This window comes from Arvicola amphibius, chromosome 1 (assembly GCF_903992535.2).
Source record: "Arvicola amphibius chromosome 1, mArvAmp1.2, whole genome shotgun sequence".
Classification (NCBI taxonomy): domain Eukaryota; kingdom Metazoa; phylum Chordata; class Mammalia; order Rodentia; family Cricetidae; genus Arvicola; species Arvicola amphibius.
In genome coordinates this window covers 171,101,553-171,116,914 of record NC_052047.1, presented here as the reverse complement: position 1 = coordinate 171,116,914, position 15,362 = coordinate 171,101,553, and the positions used below count along the sequence as shown (strand labels likewise).

At 44.4% G+C, this 15,362-nt stretch overlaps 1 protein-coding gene and 1 pseudogene across 1 annotated transcript in view; one reads left to right on the top strand and one right to left on the bottom strand.

The window, feature by feature from the left end:
- Uhrf2 (ubiquitin like with PHD and ring finger domains 2) overlaps window positions 1-11,258 on the bottom strand; it is an 83,330-nt gene extending 72,072 nt beyond the window's left edge. Inside the window, exon 1 of the mRNA XM_038321565.2 lies at window positions 10,809-11,258. Within this exon, the coding sequence (XP_038177493.1) occupies window positions 10,809-10,961 (153 nt within the window). The 5' untranslated portion in view covers window positions 10,962-11,258. The remainder of the gene's footprint in view (window positions 1-10,808) is intronic.
- On the top strand, window positions 1,326-1,879 carry LOC119819584 (annotated as a pseudogene).
- Window positions 11,259-15,362: the final 4,104 nt, after the last annotated feature.

Genomic DNA, 15,362 nt, shown 5'->3' with positions numbered 1-15,362 from the left:
TGTGCCCACTGTCACCTCCACCACATCCCCACCTCCCAAAAAACACGATCAGATATACTAGAAGTTCTACTCCACAGTACCTCAGAGGGCTGAGAATCCCTACATGACATATGTTAAGACTCAGGGATTTCATTTCCAGCATCAAGGGAGTGGCTTACCTCAGAAACTAATTTTATTTAGAAATGAGGTCTTTAGATATAATCCAAGACAGCACATGACTAAAGAAATCCAAAGCCTATTTTTATGGAGTGACTTAGGTCTTCTAAACACTTACATGCTAAAGCCCTAACCTCTAATGCCTCAAAATATGACCTAGGTTGGAGATAGGGTCTTCAAACAGGTAATAAATATAAAATGGGATCATTAAGAGGACATCTAATCCAGTCTAATTGGTGTCCTTGCTAAAAACAAACGTGGAGAGACACAGAAAGGGCAGGACAATAGAGGGGGGAATGCAAGGAGTAGGGGGAGACCGGCAAGAAAGTCATGCAAATGGAGCGGTAACTTCAAGATAATAAACACTATTTCCTCAAAATAGAAGCCTGAAGACAGTTCTCCATACCATTCTGGTATTGTTACAGCAGTCTAGGAAGCCAACTGTAGTAGTTTGAATGTATTTGGCCCCCATAATCTCATACATAATGGCACTATCAGGAGGTGTGGCTTTGTCGGAGTGGGTATGGCCTGGTTGGAGGATGTGTGTCAATGTGGGGGAGGGCTTTGAGGTTTCTTATGCTCAGGATACTGCCCAGTAAGTCAGTTGATTCCTTGTTGCCTACAAGATGTAGCAGTCTTAGCTCCAGCACCACCTCTGGCTGCATGCTGCCATGCTCCCTGCCATGACAAAAACTGACTGAACTTTTTTTTTTTTTCTTTTTTTTGGTTTTTCGAGACAGGGTTTCTCTGCAGCTTTAGAGCCTGTCCTGGAGCTAGCTCTTGAAGACCAGGCTGGTCTCGAACTCACAGAGATCTGCCTGTCTCTGACTCCCGAGTGCTGGGATTAAAGGCATGCGCCACCACTGCCCGGCTCCGGACTGAACTTCTAAAACTATAAGCAGGTCCCTCAATTCAATGTTGTCATGGTGTCTTCTCACTGCGATAGAAACCCTAAGACACCAATTTTCTATTTTGTTTCTTTAAAGGGTATATTAGCAGTTGACTGTTAAAATTAAACTCCTTAAAGATCAAAACTACAATTTCTTTCAGAAATATCAATTTAAACATTGCATTAACCATTCTTTCATGCAATATCCATACCATTCACAACTGTGTAATACAGTAACATGATATTTAAGAATTCATCTACACTCCTGTCCTCCATCAAGTCACAAGATCAAGGTGAAAAGGAGAACCCCATGCGGGAACTTCGGATCCACAAGCTCTGCCTCAATATCTGTGTTGGGGAGAGCAGAGACAGGCTGACCTGGGCAGTCAAGGTGTTGGAGCAGCTCACAGGCCAGACACCTGTCTTTTCCAAAGCTAAATCACCACCAGGGCCTTCAGCATCAGGAGAAATGAAAAGATTGCTGTTTACTGCACTGTCCATGGAGCCAAGGCAGAAGAAACTGTGGAGAAAGGACTGAAGGTGCGGGAGTATGACTTACGGAAAAATAACTTCTCAGATACTGGGAACTTGGGCTTTGGGATTCAAGAACACATTGACTTGAGCATCAAATATGACCCAAGCTTTGGGATCTACGGCCTGCACTTCTGTGTGGTGCTGGGCAGGCCAGGTTTCAGCATTGAAGACAAGAAGCACAGGGCAGGCTGTATTGGGGCCAAACACAGAATAAGCAAAGAGGAAGCCATGCGCTGGTTCTAGCAGAAGTATGATGGGTCATTCTTCCTGGCAAATAAATTTTATCCAAAAGGCCAATAAAAATTTTCTCAGAAAAAAAAAAGATTTCAACTACAGAGAAAGAGGGGGAAACATCTGTCTTTAATTATTACTTCACTAATGTGAGATTTATTTAGGTGGCAGACCTAAGACCATAGCTAGCACAATTTTACAGGTTACAAGTACTCTTATTTGTCAAATATTACAAGGAATCAAGGATTTCACAACCTCCCCAGTAGAGGGATCAAGGAATTAAACTAGGTACTATCTCACAGCTCAGCTAATCCGAGGGACTCAAAGTAGCTCACAGGCAGTACTCATCCTGGGTTCAATCCGCAAAACACTCACACACACACACACCTCAGTACCCAAACCCAATAACTAAGTAAGCCTTCATATGAATAGGAATGTTAATATATTTAAAACATAAACACCAAGCCAGCCACAAACCCTTTATTTACAAAGATGTACTGCCTGCAAGATATACCAGGGCAATGGTGGCACAAAGCTTGTGGGAGTAACCAACCAATATCTGATTTGACTTAAGGCCCTTTCCATGAGATAGAACCCACACCCAGCACCGCTTGAGTGAGCAAGAAGCTGAGACTAGATAGCCCAGGGACCTAGGGTAAAACCAAATGGAAAGCAGTGTGGAGGTTTCTCAGGAAATTTGGGATCAACCTACCCCAAGACCCAGCAATCCCACTCTTGGGAATTTACACAAGAGATGCCCAATCATATTACAAAAGCATTTGTTCAACCATGTTTATAGCAGCATTATTTGTAATAGCCAGAACCTGGAAACAACCTAGATGCCCTTCAGTGGAAGAATGAAGAAAGTGTGGAATATATACATATTAGAGTACTACTCGGTAAAAAACAATGACATCTTGAATTTTGCATGCAAATGGATGCAAATAGAAAACACCATCCTGAGTGAGGTAACCCAGGCCCAAAAAGATGAACATGGGATGTACTCACTCATAATTGGTTTCTAGCCATAAATAAAGAACATCGAGCCTATAATTCGTAAAAAATCCTAGAGAAGCTATATAAGAAGGTGAACCCAAAGAAAAACATATAGTTATCCTCCTGGATATTGGAAGTAGACAAGTTTGCTGAACAAAAAATGGGAACATGGGGGTGGGGTAGGATGGGGTTTGGGGGGATGGGGAGAGAAAAGTGTGAAGTGGAGGATGGGAAGAGCTTGGGGGAATAGGATGGTTGGGATATAGGAAGGGTGGATATGGGAACAAGGAATTATATATCTTAGTTAAGGGAGCCATTCTAGGGTTGGCAGAGACTTGACTCTAGAGGGGTTCCCAGGTGTCCAGGAAGACGCCCCCAGCTAGTTCCTTGGGCAGCTGAGGAGAGGGTGCCAGAAATGTCCAGATCCTATTGCCATACTCATGAATATCTTGCATATCACCATAGAACCTTCACCTGGCATTGGATGGAGAAAATGACAGAGCCCCACATAGGAGAACCAGACTGAGCTCCCAAGGTCCTGATGAGGAGCAAAAGGAGGGAGATCATGAGCAAGGAAGTCAGGACCGTGAGGAGTGTGTTTACCCATTGAGACGGTGGGACAGATCTAACGGGTGACCACCAAGTCCAGTTGGAATGGGACTGATGGAACAGGGGACCAAACCGGACTCTCTGAATGTGGCTGACGGTGGAGGAGGACTGAGAAACCAAGGACAATGGCAATGAACATGAACTCTACAGCATGGACGGGCTCACTGTGAGCCTTGTCAGTTTGGTTGCTCACCTTCCTGGACTTAGGGGGAGCTGGGAGGACCTTGGACTTAACATAGTGAAGGGAACCCTGATAGCTCTTTGTCTCTGGAGAGGGGTGGAGTGGGGGTATGGGTGGAAGGGAGGGGAGGGAAGGGGGAGGAGGAGGGGAGGAGATGGAAATCTTTAATAAAAAAAATAAAAAAAAGAAAGTGGTGTGGTAATAAAACAACTAATGATATTCTGCTATGTATGTAGATCAGAGCCTTGTTCAGCTATCAGTGAAGCTTCCACTGGCAGTGGATGGGAACCCACAGCCAGACATTATGAAGAGTGAGAGATTGCACCAAGTCCTCTGAGTATATATTATGGCTTCCAATTTAGTGGGTTGTTTTTTGGTATTTCTGGGTGTACAAACGAGCAGGCCTCTGACTCTGTGCCTAATCTTGGACTCTTTTCCTTCTGTTGGTCTGTGTCATCTGACTTTGATGTGATGGTTTTCGTTTTATCTTATTCTATTTTTTTATATTTTCAAGAATGAATAAAAACTAGCTATTAGGGGGCAAAGGTTAACAACTAAGCTGGAAGACTTATACCTGCTGGGATAGGGAGAATCAGTTTTCTCCAAATCACTCTAGCACGGGTCTCACGTTCAGGAGTACCTGCCCAACATATAATGGACTCCACAGTTTTTGTGTGCTTTTATTGGTCACAGCTTGGTATTTCTTTTCTTTCTGGATGTAGTTTTGTTTCCTTGGTCTTGGTGAGTTTTTTTTTGTTGTATTAAGTTTTTGTTTTAAGGCTCGGTGGGTAAGAAGGGGGACAGGATCTGAAAGGACTTGGGGGAGGGGAAGAACATTATCAAAATATATTAAAAATTTTTAACTTGTTTGAAATAAAGGGAAGCTTTGAGATGAATTAGAGTAAAGGTTTGGCTGCCAAGCCTGAGGGCCTAAGTCTGATCCCCAGGATCCACATGGTGAACTGACTCCTTCAAAGAGTTCTCTGACCTCCGCATGTGTTATAACAGATGCACACAAATAAATTAATGTAAAAATAACTACAACAACAGTAAGAAGGTACTCTTTCTAGACCTAAACCTTCCCTAGGAAGGAGGGGAATCACTCAAACAAAATGTGGCCTTTCCCCCTTCCTGGAGCAGTACTCAGAGGCACTCGGAGAGCTCTGGCCTTGGACCCGTGTCACAGGCTTTCCTACAACAGTCTCTAACAAAACTAGGCTGTCTCCCATCCCTGGTAACAGGACTCTTCACCTTTGCATCTTTTATTTTTACACCAAAAATGTTGGGAAAGCATCTAGATCCACATGTGGTATGTTCCTAGGCAGACACATAAGCTGTGAGACTGAAAGTCCTTACGAGAGTGTCTAAGACAAAGAAGCATGTTAGAAGGGCCTACAGTGGTTCCATGTATGCCAGGTGTGTTCGTGACAGGATCAAGCAGGCTTTCCTTATTGAGAAGCAGAAAATTGTTGTGAAAGTGTTCAAGGCACAAGTACAGACAGAAAGCAAAATAAATATGTAGCTTTTAAAAAAAAAAATAAGACTCAAGGCTTGCTTAAAAAAAAAAGATGGTATTTATACCTTCATTTTGACATTCTTCAATAGCCAAAAATAAAACACTCTATAACTCTGAAACAGATGAAAATGTACAATTTTGTTTAGACAATGTAATAAAACATTATGACAATTACTTCAAAATTTTAAAAGTAGAAAATCAAAATTCTAAAATAGTCTTCTAAAACATCCAAATGCACTAGTAATCCATTCCAAAAAATAAAGACAGGCGAGACATTAAAGAAGTAAAACTTAAGATAAATCTTGTGGCACATACATATATATGTGTGTATATATATATATATATATATATATATATATATATATATATATATAATCCACTCTTTAGGGTGAGGCGGGTGGATGCCATGTTTAACGCCAGCGTGGGCTCCACAGTGAGACCTAGCTTAAAGGAGTGGGGGTGGTAAATAATTATGAATTGAAGCTGTTTCCATTACATTTTTATTGGTATCTGACAAGCGTCAGAGACCTTAGGAGTGAATACTCTACAAATTTTAATTATTTCCTATTAAATAACTGCCAAGAATGACTTAAACTGCTTTCAGTGGTGTGTTCTAAACGTGGTGTAGCAGGAAAGTAACATCTAAAGTTAGAGTGGAGCACTAAACATACCAAGGCAAGAAACTTGAAGAAAGTCATCTTTCTTCTTAATAGCTCGCTCTCTCACACCACGGCTATACACTCATTCATATTTCATAGGCAATATTCCAGTCTTTTTTTAAAAAAGTTACTGTTTTTCACCGCATAGGCCATTTTATTCAGTAACGCCTCATAGTCTGTTAAAAGTCATTAAGAATGTTGGAGTAATTTGCCTAGACTACTTAAATTCCTCCATATCTAATGTTAAGTGCAGATACAAAGTTATCTGTGACTCAAATTATGCTCTGGAAGAGGGAGAAAGGGATGAGGTCATCTAGAACCCAGCTTCTTAAACTGTTGGTTGTGAGTCCATACTGGGGTCCCATAACTGAATATTATGGGGAAAGGGAATTATTACATACACAATAACCTGACAATAGTAATGTTTTCAGAAGTGCAATGTCCAAAAACTAATTCAAAATAAAAAAAAATTATGTCTAAAAATGAGGTGTTTCTGGCAGAAGTCCATGCTGCTTCGCAGCGACTCCACCACAGCCTTAGTTCCGAAAACACAATGTGCACTTTGTACTATGCATGCTATAGTAACATACAGTGCCAATGAACACTACCTGAAACACTCACTCAGATTCAAAGCTAGGGAGGTCGTGAACTGCACTGTTTACCTACAAGGTTTTCTGCTTCTGTAGAAACATAATGGCTTAACTGTAGAAAAGTGACTTTCAGTCTTTTCCTGCCATCATTCCTCAGCAAGTAATTATCAAATTAGTCTTTATGCTGTTAGTTTGCTTAAATGTCTGATTTTAAAAACTGTTATCTGAATTACTGAACTGATTTATTTTAATGTGTTGAATGAATACAATTAAGACAGAATTTCCAACATTTTCTAGAAGCACCCTAAACATACTTTTGTTGTACCATATTTATGCAAAACATTCTCATCATTAACTATAAAATCAAAATTAACGATCAACTCTGAAAAAGGTTAGATGTTCTGTCTGAAATACAAATATTCAACCCAGTTTTAATTCTTTATAAAATAAGCATGTCTATCTAGTAAAATGCAAATTTGCTTTTCTTTTAACACAACTGATAAGATTATGTGAAGCTGGGCGGTGGTGGCTTCACATAATCCCAGCAATCGGAAGGCAGAGGCAGGCGGATCTCTGAGTTCAAGGCCAGCCTGGCCTACAAGAGCTAGTTCCAGGACAGGCTCTAGAAACTACAGGGAAACCCTGTCTCGAAAAACCAAAAAAAAAAGATTATGTGAATACCAAATAATTTCAAAATGAACTGTGATTTATTAGCAGATTTGATTGGCATACCTATTTTCAATACTTACATACCCAGGGTTACATAAAAATTTCTTGGGCCAAAAGTAATTCCAAGTAGAAAAAGTTTTACAAGTCCTGATCTAGAAATTACAAATACTTAAAGGTTTAAAGTATATAACTAGTCCATCAATGTCTTATAGAAGTAAATGGTTCAGAACCGCCTTTTAAAAAACTCAAGGTACAAGATTCTGAAGAAAGAGAAATGGTTAGGACTCTGCCAGAATGTACTACTGAACTTTTACTGTGTTAAAGAAGAAATTCCAGGAAATAGGAAGGGCTACAATAATAATGATGCAAGGGAAACCAAGGAAGATGGGAGATGAGCTGGCAGAGGCCAAAAAAGCAACAGGGTGATGGAGGAGAGTTATCTGTCTATGTTTCTTTCATTGGTTAATTAATAAAGAAAACTGCCTTGGCCCTTTAAGAGGACAGAAAATTAGGTAGGTGGAGTAGACAGAACAGAATTATGGGAACAAGGAAGTAGAGTTGGGGAGACGCTTCAGGCAGTCGCGATAGGAGTCTCCATGCTGCTCCTCTCCGAGATGGAGGCAGGTTAAGATCTCTCCTGGTAAGCCACACCTCGTGGTGCTACCCAGATTACTAAATATGGGTTAAAGGAAGATGTGAGAATTAGCCAATAAGAGGCTAAAACTATGGGCCAGGCAGTATTTAAAAGAATACAGTTTCTGTGTAATTATTTTGGGTAAAGCTAGCCGGCGGCGGGTGGCGGGACGCAGCCCCGCCGCTTCACACTACAACAGGGAAGTCATTTCCACAGTACAAGTGGAGGGCAACTGTTATTCATCAGTCATGGACTGGAGATAAATACATATACACATTATTTAAACAGACAAATACTTTCATTTCTTTACTACGTGTGAAAAAAAAGAATATGGAGGCGGGTGTCAACTGTTTAGTTTTTCTTCCAGTACGGTTCACAATCCACATCTACAATCTATTTAAGGCTATCCCAACAGTGACGGCAAGAGAAGGCAGGGATATGGAATCTTTTAGAAGTCACAAGAGCTCTAGATTCTAATTAAAGATCAAAGTTTGGTGTGTGGTGTTTATGAGTAAGATTTACTCAAAGAGAGCATTGGCTGATCTTCCAGAGGACCAGGGTTGATTCCCAGCACCCACATAGTGGCTCACAAATATCTCTAATTTCAATTCCAGATCTGCAGATCTGATGCCCCAACGTCCTCTTCCGGCCTCTGCAGCAAACCAGGCATGCACACGGTGCAAAGACATACATTTATGCAAAGCACCTACACACATTAAAAAGAAAAAAGTGGAGTTCCCAACACTGCTTTCCAAACTTCGTGTACAGAGCTCCTGGTGACCTTGTAAGCCACATACTCTGCTTCAGTGGGCCATGGTAAGGCATCCACACAAAGATAATGCTGTTGGCCCCGAGAAAGCAGAAAGCACACTTCAAATAGAAAGAAACTAGTACAAAGTTATCCCTTCAAAGTTCATTTCAAAGTCTGGTGTTCACAAAAATTTCCTCTGAAGTTAGGAGATGGTGCCGCACATCTCTGATCCCAGTACTCAGGGCAGAGGCAGGTGGACCTCTGAGATCTCTGAGTTCAAGACCAGCCTGATCTACAGAGTGAGTTCCACAACAGCCGGGGGGGGGGGGGGGGGGTGTATACAGAGAAAACCCCTAACTGGTGGGGGGGGGGGATGTCCTGTGAAACCTAGTTAAATTCAACTACACTACTCCAAAGATTAAATGCAGCATAAATAACAGGTTGGGGGCACACTAAAATGAATACGTGGCAATTTCTTTTCAGACCAGAATTTCACTGTGTTACCCATGTCCCTTAAACTCCTAGGCTCCAATGATCCTCTTGTCAGTCTTACAGGAGCTAGGAATATGGTGCCTAGCTTAGATAAGTCTGTTTCACTTATCCCATTACTTGGCAGTAAAACATCTTGAGACAGGACACCTCTTTTCTACTAAACTCATTTTACAGGAAATGAATAGCCCTGTGGTACCAATTACCTGCCTGCTACAAGCACACTTTGCTATCTCCATCAACTGGAGAATATCAAAGACAAAAGGAGATAATAACCACTGCCCTGGCTAGTTGTCATTCATGAAAAAGTAAATAATTGGGAGCATTATTGTCCTTTTTTGTGTCCAAGTCAATGGCTGGCACCTAAATTCTATTTTCATTCTTACTGGTTCATTATTCAGCTGGGGAGAGGGAAGTAGTGAGTGATTAACTGTGTTTGGGGGAGGGGGTGCCCAAGGGTTATCTATCCTCAACCAGGAAGCATTTTCTTATTAGTGATTTTAGTGAAAGTCTATTTTATAAGTCCTGGATTTAAACCAAAGTGTACCTTTACATTAAGACATCCAGATGACCTTACTTTAGCATTATTTCAATATTTTCGGGCTGTTGCCCACCACTACATTCTCATCCTTCATTTCTATCTCGTGAAGTCACAGAAGTATCCTGGGAATCAATGTACAGTATATTATTATTACTTAGAGAAAATTCAGATGTGACTACTTAGCTTTCACGGGTAATCAAAAGGAAAAGTTACTGGCCACCGGAGGCACATTAACAGAAAGCTACATAATATTTAATACAGACACAATTTTTTTTTAAAAAGCTTTCCAGTAAAGTGAACTCTTTACTAGTCCAACACAAAGAGTCAACACAAAACTGGCTACAACATGAGCAGAAAGTGCTACAGGTTTTCCACAGGAGAGGCCCTCCAAACACCAAAACAAAATCCTGACTCCTTTCCCATTGTATAGTCTGTTACTTTGAATTTCTTGTTCCGTCTGAGACGTTGTAAACCTGTAAATGGAACAAAAATATTCCTTCCAAACGCTTTGTGGCCTCTAGGCTACTTCCACCGAATCAGAGAACTGCATTTAATTCAAACCTCAGGACTGGAGCCAAACTGTGGTCTACCGTCTGCAAGAAGCCAACTTTTCAGTGGACTAAAGACAACACAAAGACAAAGGCAAGAAAAACAAGATGGGTCCGGGATCTAATCACAGACTGAGACTGACCGGATAGGAAATGTCTTATCCTGACCAGGCTGGGCGACACTTAAATTTAACGGAGATGCCCCTTGTGGCCCAAAGCTACTTCCTGTCTTTTGACTTACTGCTAGTTATGATGAAGGACTAGGTTTAAAAGCCTGAACGTAGGGAACAATCAAAGGTGAGGTAAAGCTGTCCCTGCACTCAACAGATTTAAACCCGACTTCCGGCTACAGACATCGTTCCCTAAGCCCAGGTCTGAGACAGGCAACGCATTCCGAGACCCCTTTGCATCTTCAAGTGCGCTCCAAACCGTCCAGCGAGGCAACAGGGGGAAGGTGCCTCACTTTTCATCCCGCATCTGGGAGCCCGGGGCAGGGGAGCGAAGCAAGCCAGCGATGCCAATAATGCCAGCTCGTCCCTCCTGCGGCCGGGCACAGCTTCGCCACCGAGCCTGCTGCCCTTCCCGGCTCCGATCACCCCCTCCCCCCAAGCGCGGGAAGAGAGGCACCCAAGAACCTCGCACGCTACGCTTGTGGCCGCGGTTCCCCTTCCTAGGACAGCAAGGTTTCCAGGGCCCTGCATCCCGGCCTCCCCGCCCTCTGGGCGCACAGCCGCAGGCCCTGGCCCCTCATCCTGCATCCCGCGCCCCGCCAGCGGCCCGACCCGACCCCCAGCCTCGCCCCCGGGGCTCCTCACCTGCTTGCCCCGGTAGAACAGGCGCTGGCACTCGGGCCTCACGTCGAACAGCGCCCACACCCGCTCGCGCAGCTCCTCGATGGTGGCTTTGCGGGAGACGTCCTCGATGGTGCGCGTCTGGGAGCCATCGATGGTGCGGACCTGGATCCACATCGCGGCACGGGGGACAGGGGTCCCGACTTCTTTGTCTACCCTGCGCTCGGGCCGCCGCGCCCCGCCCGGCCGGCTCCCGCCGCTTCCCCCGGAAGGCTCCGGTTCTCCGCGCGCGTCGCCTTGGCGAACGCGAGGGCGGACGAGGACGGACGCGGCCAACCGCGCGACCGCCCGCCCACCTGGCCGAGGGGGAAGGAAGCCGGAACCCGCCCGGAACGCGCGCAGCCTCCGCCTCACAGAGAGGAAGGGGCCATGTCTCGGCCGTGCCGAGTGTTTACTTATAGAGCTCGAGCTCCCACATGGAGGTCACGGCGCCAACCCGGATCTCGCGAGATCCACGCGGGGCTCCGCCTCACGCACAGCCCCAGGGCGCTAAAAGGAAAGGGGCGGGGCTCTCGGAGCCGTTACTCGGGTGGGGGGGGGGTGGCGGGGAGTGGGGGTGCAGGGCTCGGCTCGCCCTAGGCCTTCCGCCCTCGCGTGTTACCTTCCCGGGCTGGTAGAGACCGATCAACGCTGCGCTCTCTCTCTCCTGAGCCTGAGGCTATGGTGTCAAAAACACTCGAAATAAGTACCCGTGATGCGCACTTGCATGACCGAGCAATGGGGGCGCAGCCATCATCATACAAGGATGTGGGAGCCCGCCACCGGGACAGCGCCCGCCACGCGGCCTGGCGGGGCCTACAAAAGGCCCCAGGCTGCATGGACCTCGTGGGCACGCTTCCCGCGCAGCCTTCCCACGGAAACCCGCTTCTGGGATGCTCCCCGGGAGGGGAGGCCAGTTCCACGCGGCCCCACACAGGCTCAGGCTGCTGCCTTCGCGCGGGGCCCCCACTCCCACTTCCCGCCAGAGGAGCAGGGACTGGACGTGGACGAGTCGGCCTCCTGCGCCAAGGGCGCCTTCGGCCGCAGGGATTCTAGGTTTGCAGAACTGTACACCTCCGAGCGGAGGGAATACGGCCCTCCACACCGGACCCATCGCAAAATGAAAAGCTTTTGCGAGAAAGCAAAGCAAACGTGTATCTTACGTTCACCGATACCGGGAACGTGGGGATCCAGGTCAGCACTAACTATTCCCGTGAAGCTAAGAGACGCCACTTAGCAACAACTAAATTAATTACATTCAAAATGGCCTAACGGGGAAAGGCAGGGAACCTCGTGTCTGTCAGCTTGCTGGGTGGTTAGAAAAAGTATTCACCTAGAACCTCTTAAGTCACCTTCTGCTTTCTAATTAACTAAAACATTCAGTAGAGGAAGCGATAGATACACCTGAGCACATCTGATCTTCCCTAAGAAGGGGTCAGCTGTTTGGTGTTAAAAGGCTTTGCAAGCGTCTCGGGCCATTGAAGTATGCACGGTGCACTGCCCGAGTTTAATGGCGTGCGGAGTGTTCGCCTCATGGGTGGAGTGAGAAACGCAAGAATTGTAATGTTTTTCTGCTTAAAATGTGATCTTGAACCAATTGTTTGGATTTCCTCCGCGGAATATAGTGCGTGTAAACACCTAGGGAACGTTAGCTTCCTGCTAATCCCTTAGTAGTACACAATAAGGTACTTTAGAGCTTTTGTTACCAAGAGACTTTAGATAAACTGGGAATATGCAAAGAAGACAGTGTGCTTAACCAAAGATTGGAAGTATGCCTTTCACATATCAGAAGAGACTGCATATCAGAGAAAGGTTGGCTAAAGAAAGGCGATGTGTGAATATTAGCATTCCAAAGCAGTCTTTTGTAGGCCTGGGGCAGAGGTGGGGGGGAGGGTACCTGGCCCTTTTCAAGACCGGCTTACCAATTGAGAATGACAGTAGAAAGTGCTTTGGGGAAAAAGGAAACTGTGGGAAGGTAAGAGAGGTTGAAATTTAGCCAAGAGGCAGCTGTTATCCACGTTGGAAAAATTAGAATGAGAATATATTCTTGAGTGTTCTTGGAAACGAAGCTCCTGATTGTAGAAGTAGTGCTGTGAACCGGGAGGACAAGGGGATGTGACGGTAATTCTCAGGGACGCCTTAAATGGACTGGTTGGATAAATGTAGTTCTTCACTAGAACAGGAAGCAAGCTGGGGGGAATGCCTGCCTTGAGTTCCATTTGAATTGTGCTACAATTGAAATAGATCCCAAATGCACCTAAGATGAAGATGCTTGATAGTTGGAAATAACTGTCCAAGAGAGTGAAGGGAAGAAGGGAGGTTCCGAGAAAAGGACTGATCTTTTGGTTGTAGTGGTGTTTGATGGAGACACATTTTGGCAAATTGAGAAAGAAGGTGGTATTGATATGAGAATAAGAGGATATTCTGGTCGGTGAATGTTATTATAACTTGGGGAGTGACCGAGGCAGGGGTGAGAGTATATGTAAAAAAATATGTTGAACATTTACTGTTTGTTTATATGTTGTATTTATATATGCTAAATCACATATTTATATAAATATCCTTCTTGGAAAACGTAGGTTATTTTCTACCTACTGATGGCATATATGAAAGCATAAATCCTGTCACTGTTTTTAGGGTTGTTCTGTACAGAAATACCACAAAGGAAGTTTCCTCCATTCTCGGTCACATCACACTCACTCTCTGAATTTCTTTTGTATATTTTGATAATTAAAATTCATTCCGCGTATTTGCTGGCATTGGACGATTTGTCTATCAATTTCAGTCGACTTTATTCCCTTAATGGTGTTGGGGATAGACTCCAAGTCCTTATGATAGGTCAGTGCTATGTCAGGCTCCATCCTAACCCTGGGACCTCTTTCCCTTTCTAACCCATGATTTTTGTCCCATGAATAATTCAGATTAACTGCCATACTCAAGGATTGTATCTTTTATGCAGCACCCACTTTTTAAAAAGATCTGTGGGGTTTTGTTTTTGGGGTGTGTGTGTGTGTGTGTGTGTGTGTGTGTGTGTGTGTGTGGCTGGAGAGACAACTCAGAGGATAAAGAGGCTTGCCACCAAGTTTACACAGCTATAGTAGAGATAACATTCTCTACCCATTGGTTCTAATAGCCACACTAACCCTAGCTCTTACACCTTCCTAATGCACTTAGCTCCCTGAATTCCAGGGTTCTTGGATGTTTATGGCAGGAACTCTAGGGTCCTGCGGACTCATCTGGATCCAGTGGATAAGGAAGTACATCGGTACTATCACGCAGGGGGCACACATGATTAAAGAGATGGGAAACAGGAGGGAGTCAGCAGGATATTCCTGTCCTTCATTTTCTTGACCACGACTTGAAAGCATGGGGACTCAGGTGACTGTCCTGGAGAGGTCTACAGCACTGAGCAGCTGTATATTGTTAGGGGATGCAGATCCTGAGACCCTGAACTTTCTATGACCTCTTACCTGCTGGAGTAAACAACTTGTTTTCCTATGCTTGCAGCTGCTCTGAGCCAGCAGGCGCGTGAGACCCTCATGAGTTCCTGATAACAAGGAAGTGGTTTCTGGTGGGCTTGCGGTAGAACATCCTGAGAGCTAGGGCGTAGCCACTAATAAAGGAGAGCACTATATAAGCTGCCCTGGAACACAATAAAATTGACATTCTTCAAGAATGACCTTGTCGGGAGCTGGAGTGATGGCTCAGAGGTTAAGAGCATTGCCCGCTCTTCCAAAGGTCCTGAGTTCAATTCCCAGCAACCACATGGTGGCTCACAACCATCTGTAATGAGGTCTGGTGCCCTCTTCTGGCCTGCAGGCATGCATAAATAAATAAATAAATAAATAAAATATTAAAAAAAAAAAAAAGAATGACCTTGTCTCGGTGTTTTTTAATCCCCAGACCCTTGCCCAATTGTGGTTCCAGGCAGTGCAGGCGCCACATTATACCTTCTGCAGCTTAGCGGTCTCTGTAATATCTACTCCCTTTCCCCACTTCACTTCTTTCTCTTCATTCTTGCTTCCTTGGAATTGTGCCTTCCACCATCCTACAAATTACCACAAATGATTTGCCTCTGTTTGGTGGCATCAGTGGGGGAAACTAAAGCTAAGAAAATGGATTTAGGAATTAGTCCTAAAAAACAAACTTTCAGGATGAGATTTCAGTTACCTACTTGATTAAAGGCAATTGGCAGTCCATTGTTGATGGTGAGCCCTTTATAACCCCACAGGGAGACCACAATTGATGAGCCCGTGGTTATTGAAGGAAATTCAAGGCCCTAGGAGATCAGTGAGCAGGAAATAATAATCATAAGGCTTATGAGATGGGTGGCTATTTTGTAAATCATATAAAAATAAAACAGTACACTCAGGACAGCTAACTGCCAGTTTAAATACCCCCTGGACTCTTAAGTCTCAATAGCAGTTAGGTATCGGGTTAGAAGCAGTTGAAATCATATCCAAATCCTAATTATAAAGATAGTAGAAATGTACAAAATACAGTTGCACCTTGAATGAATATACCACGCTGAAGCTGACA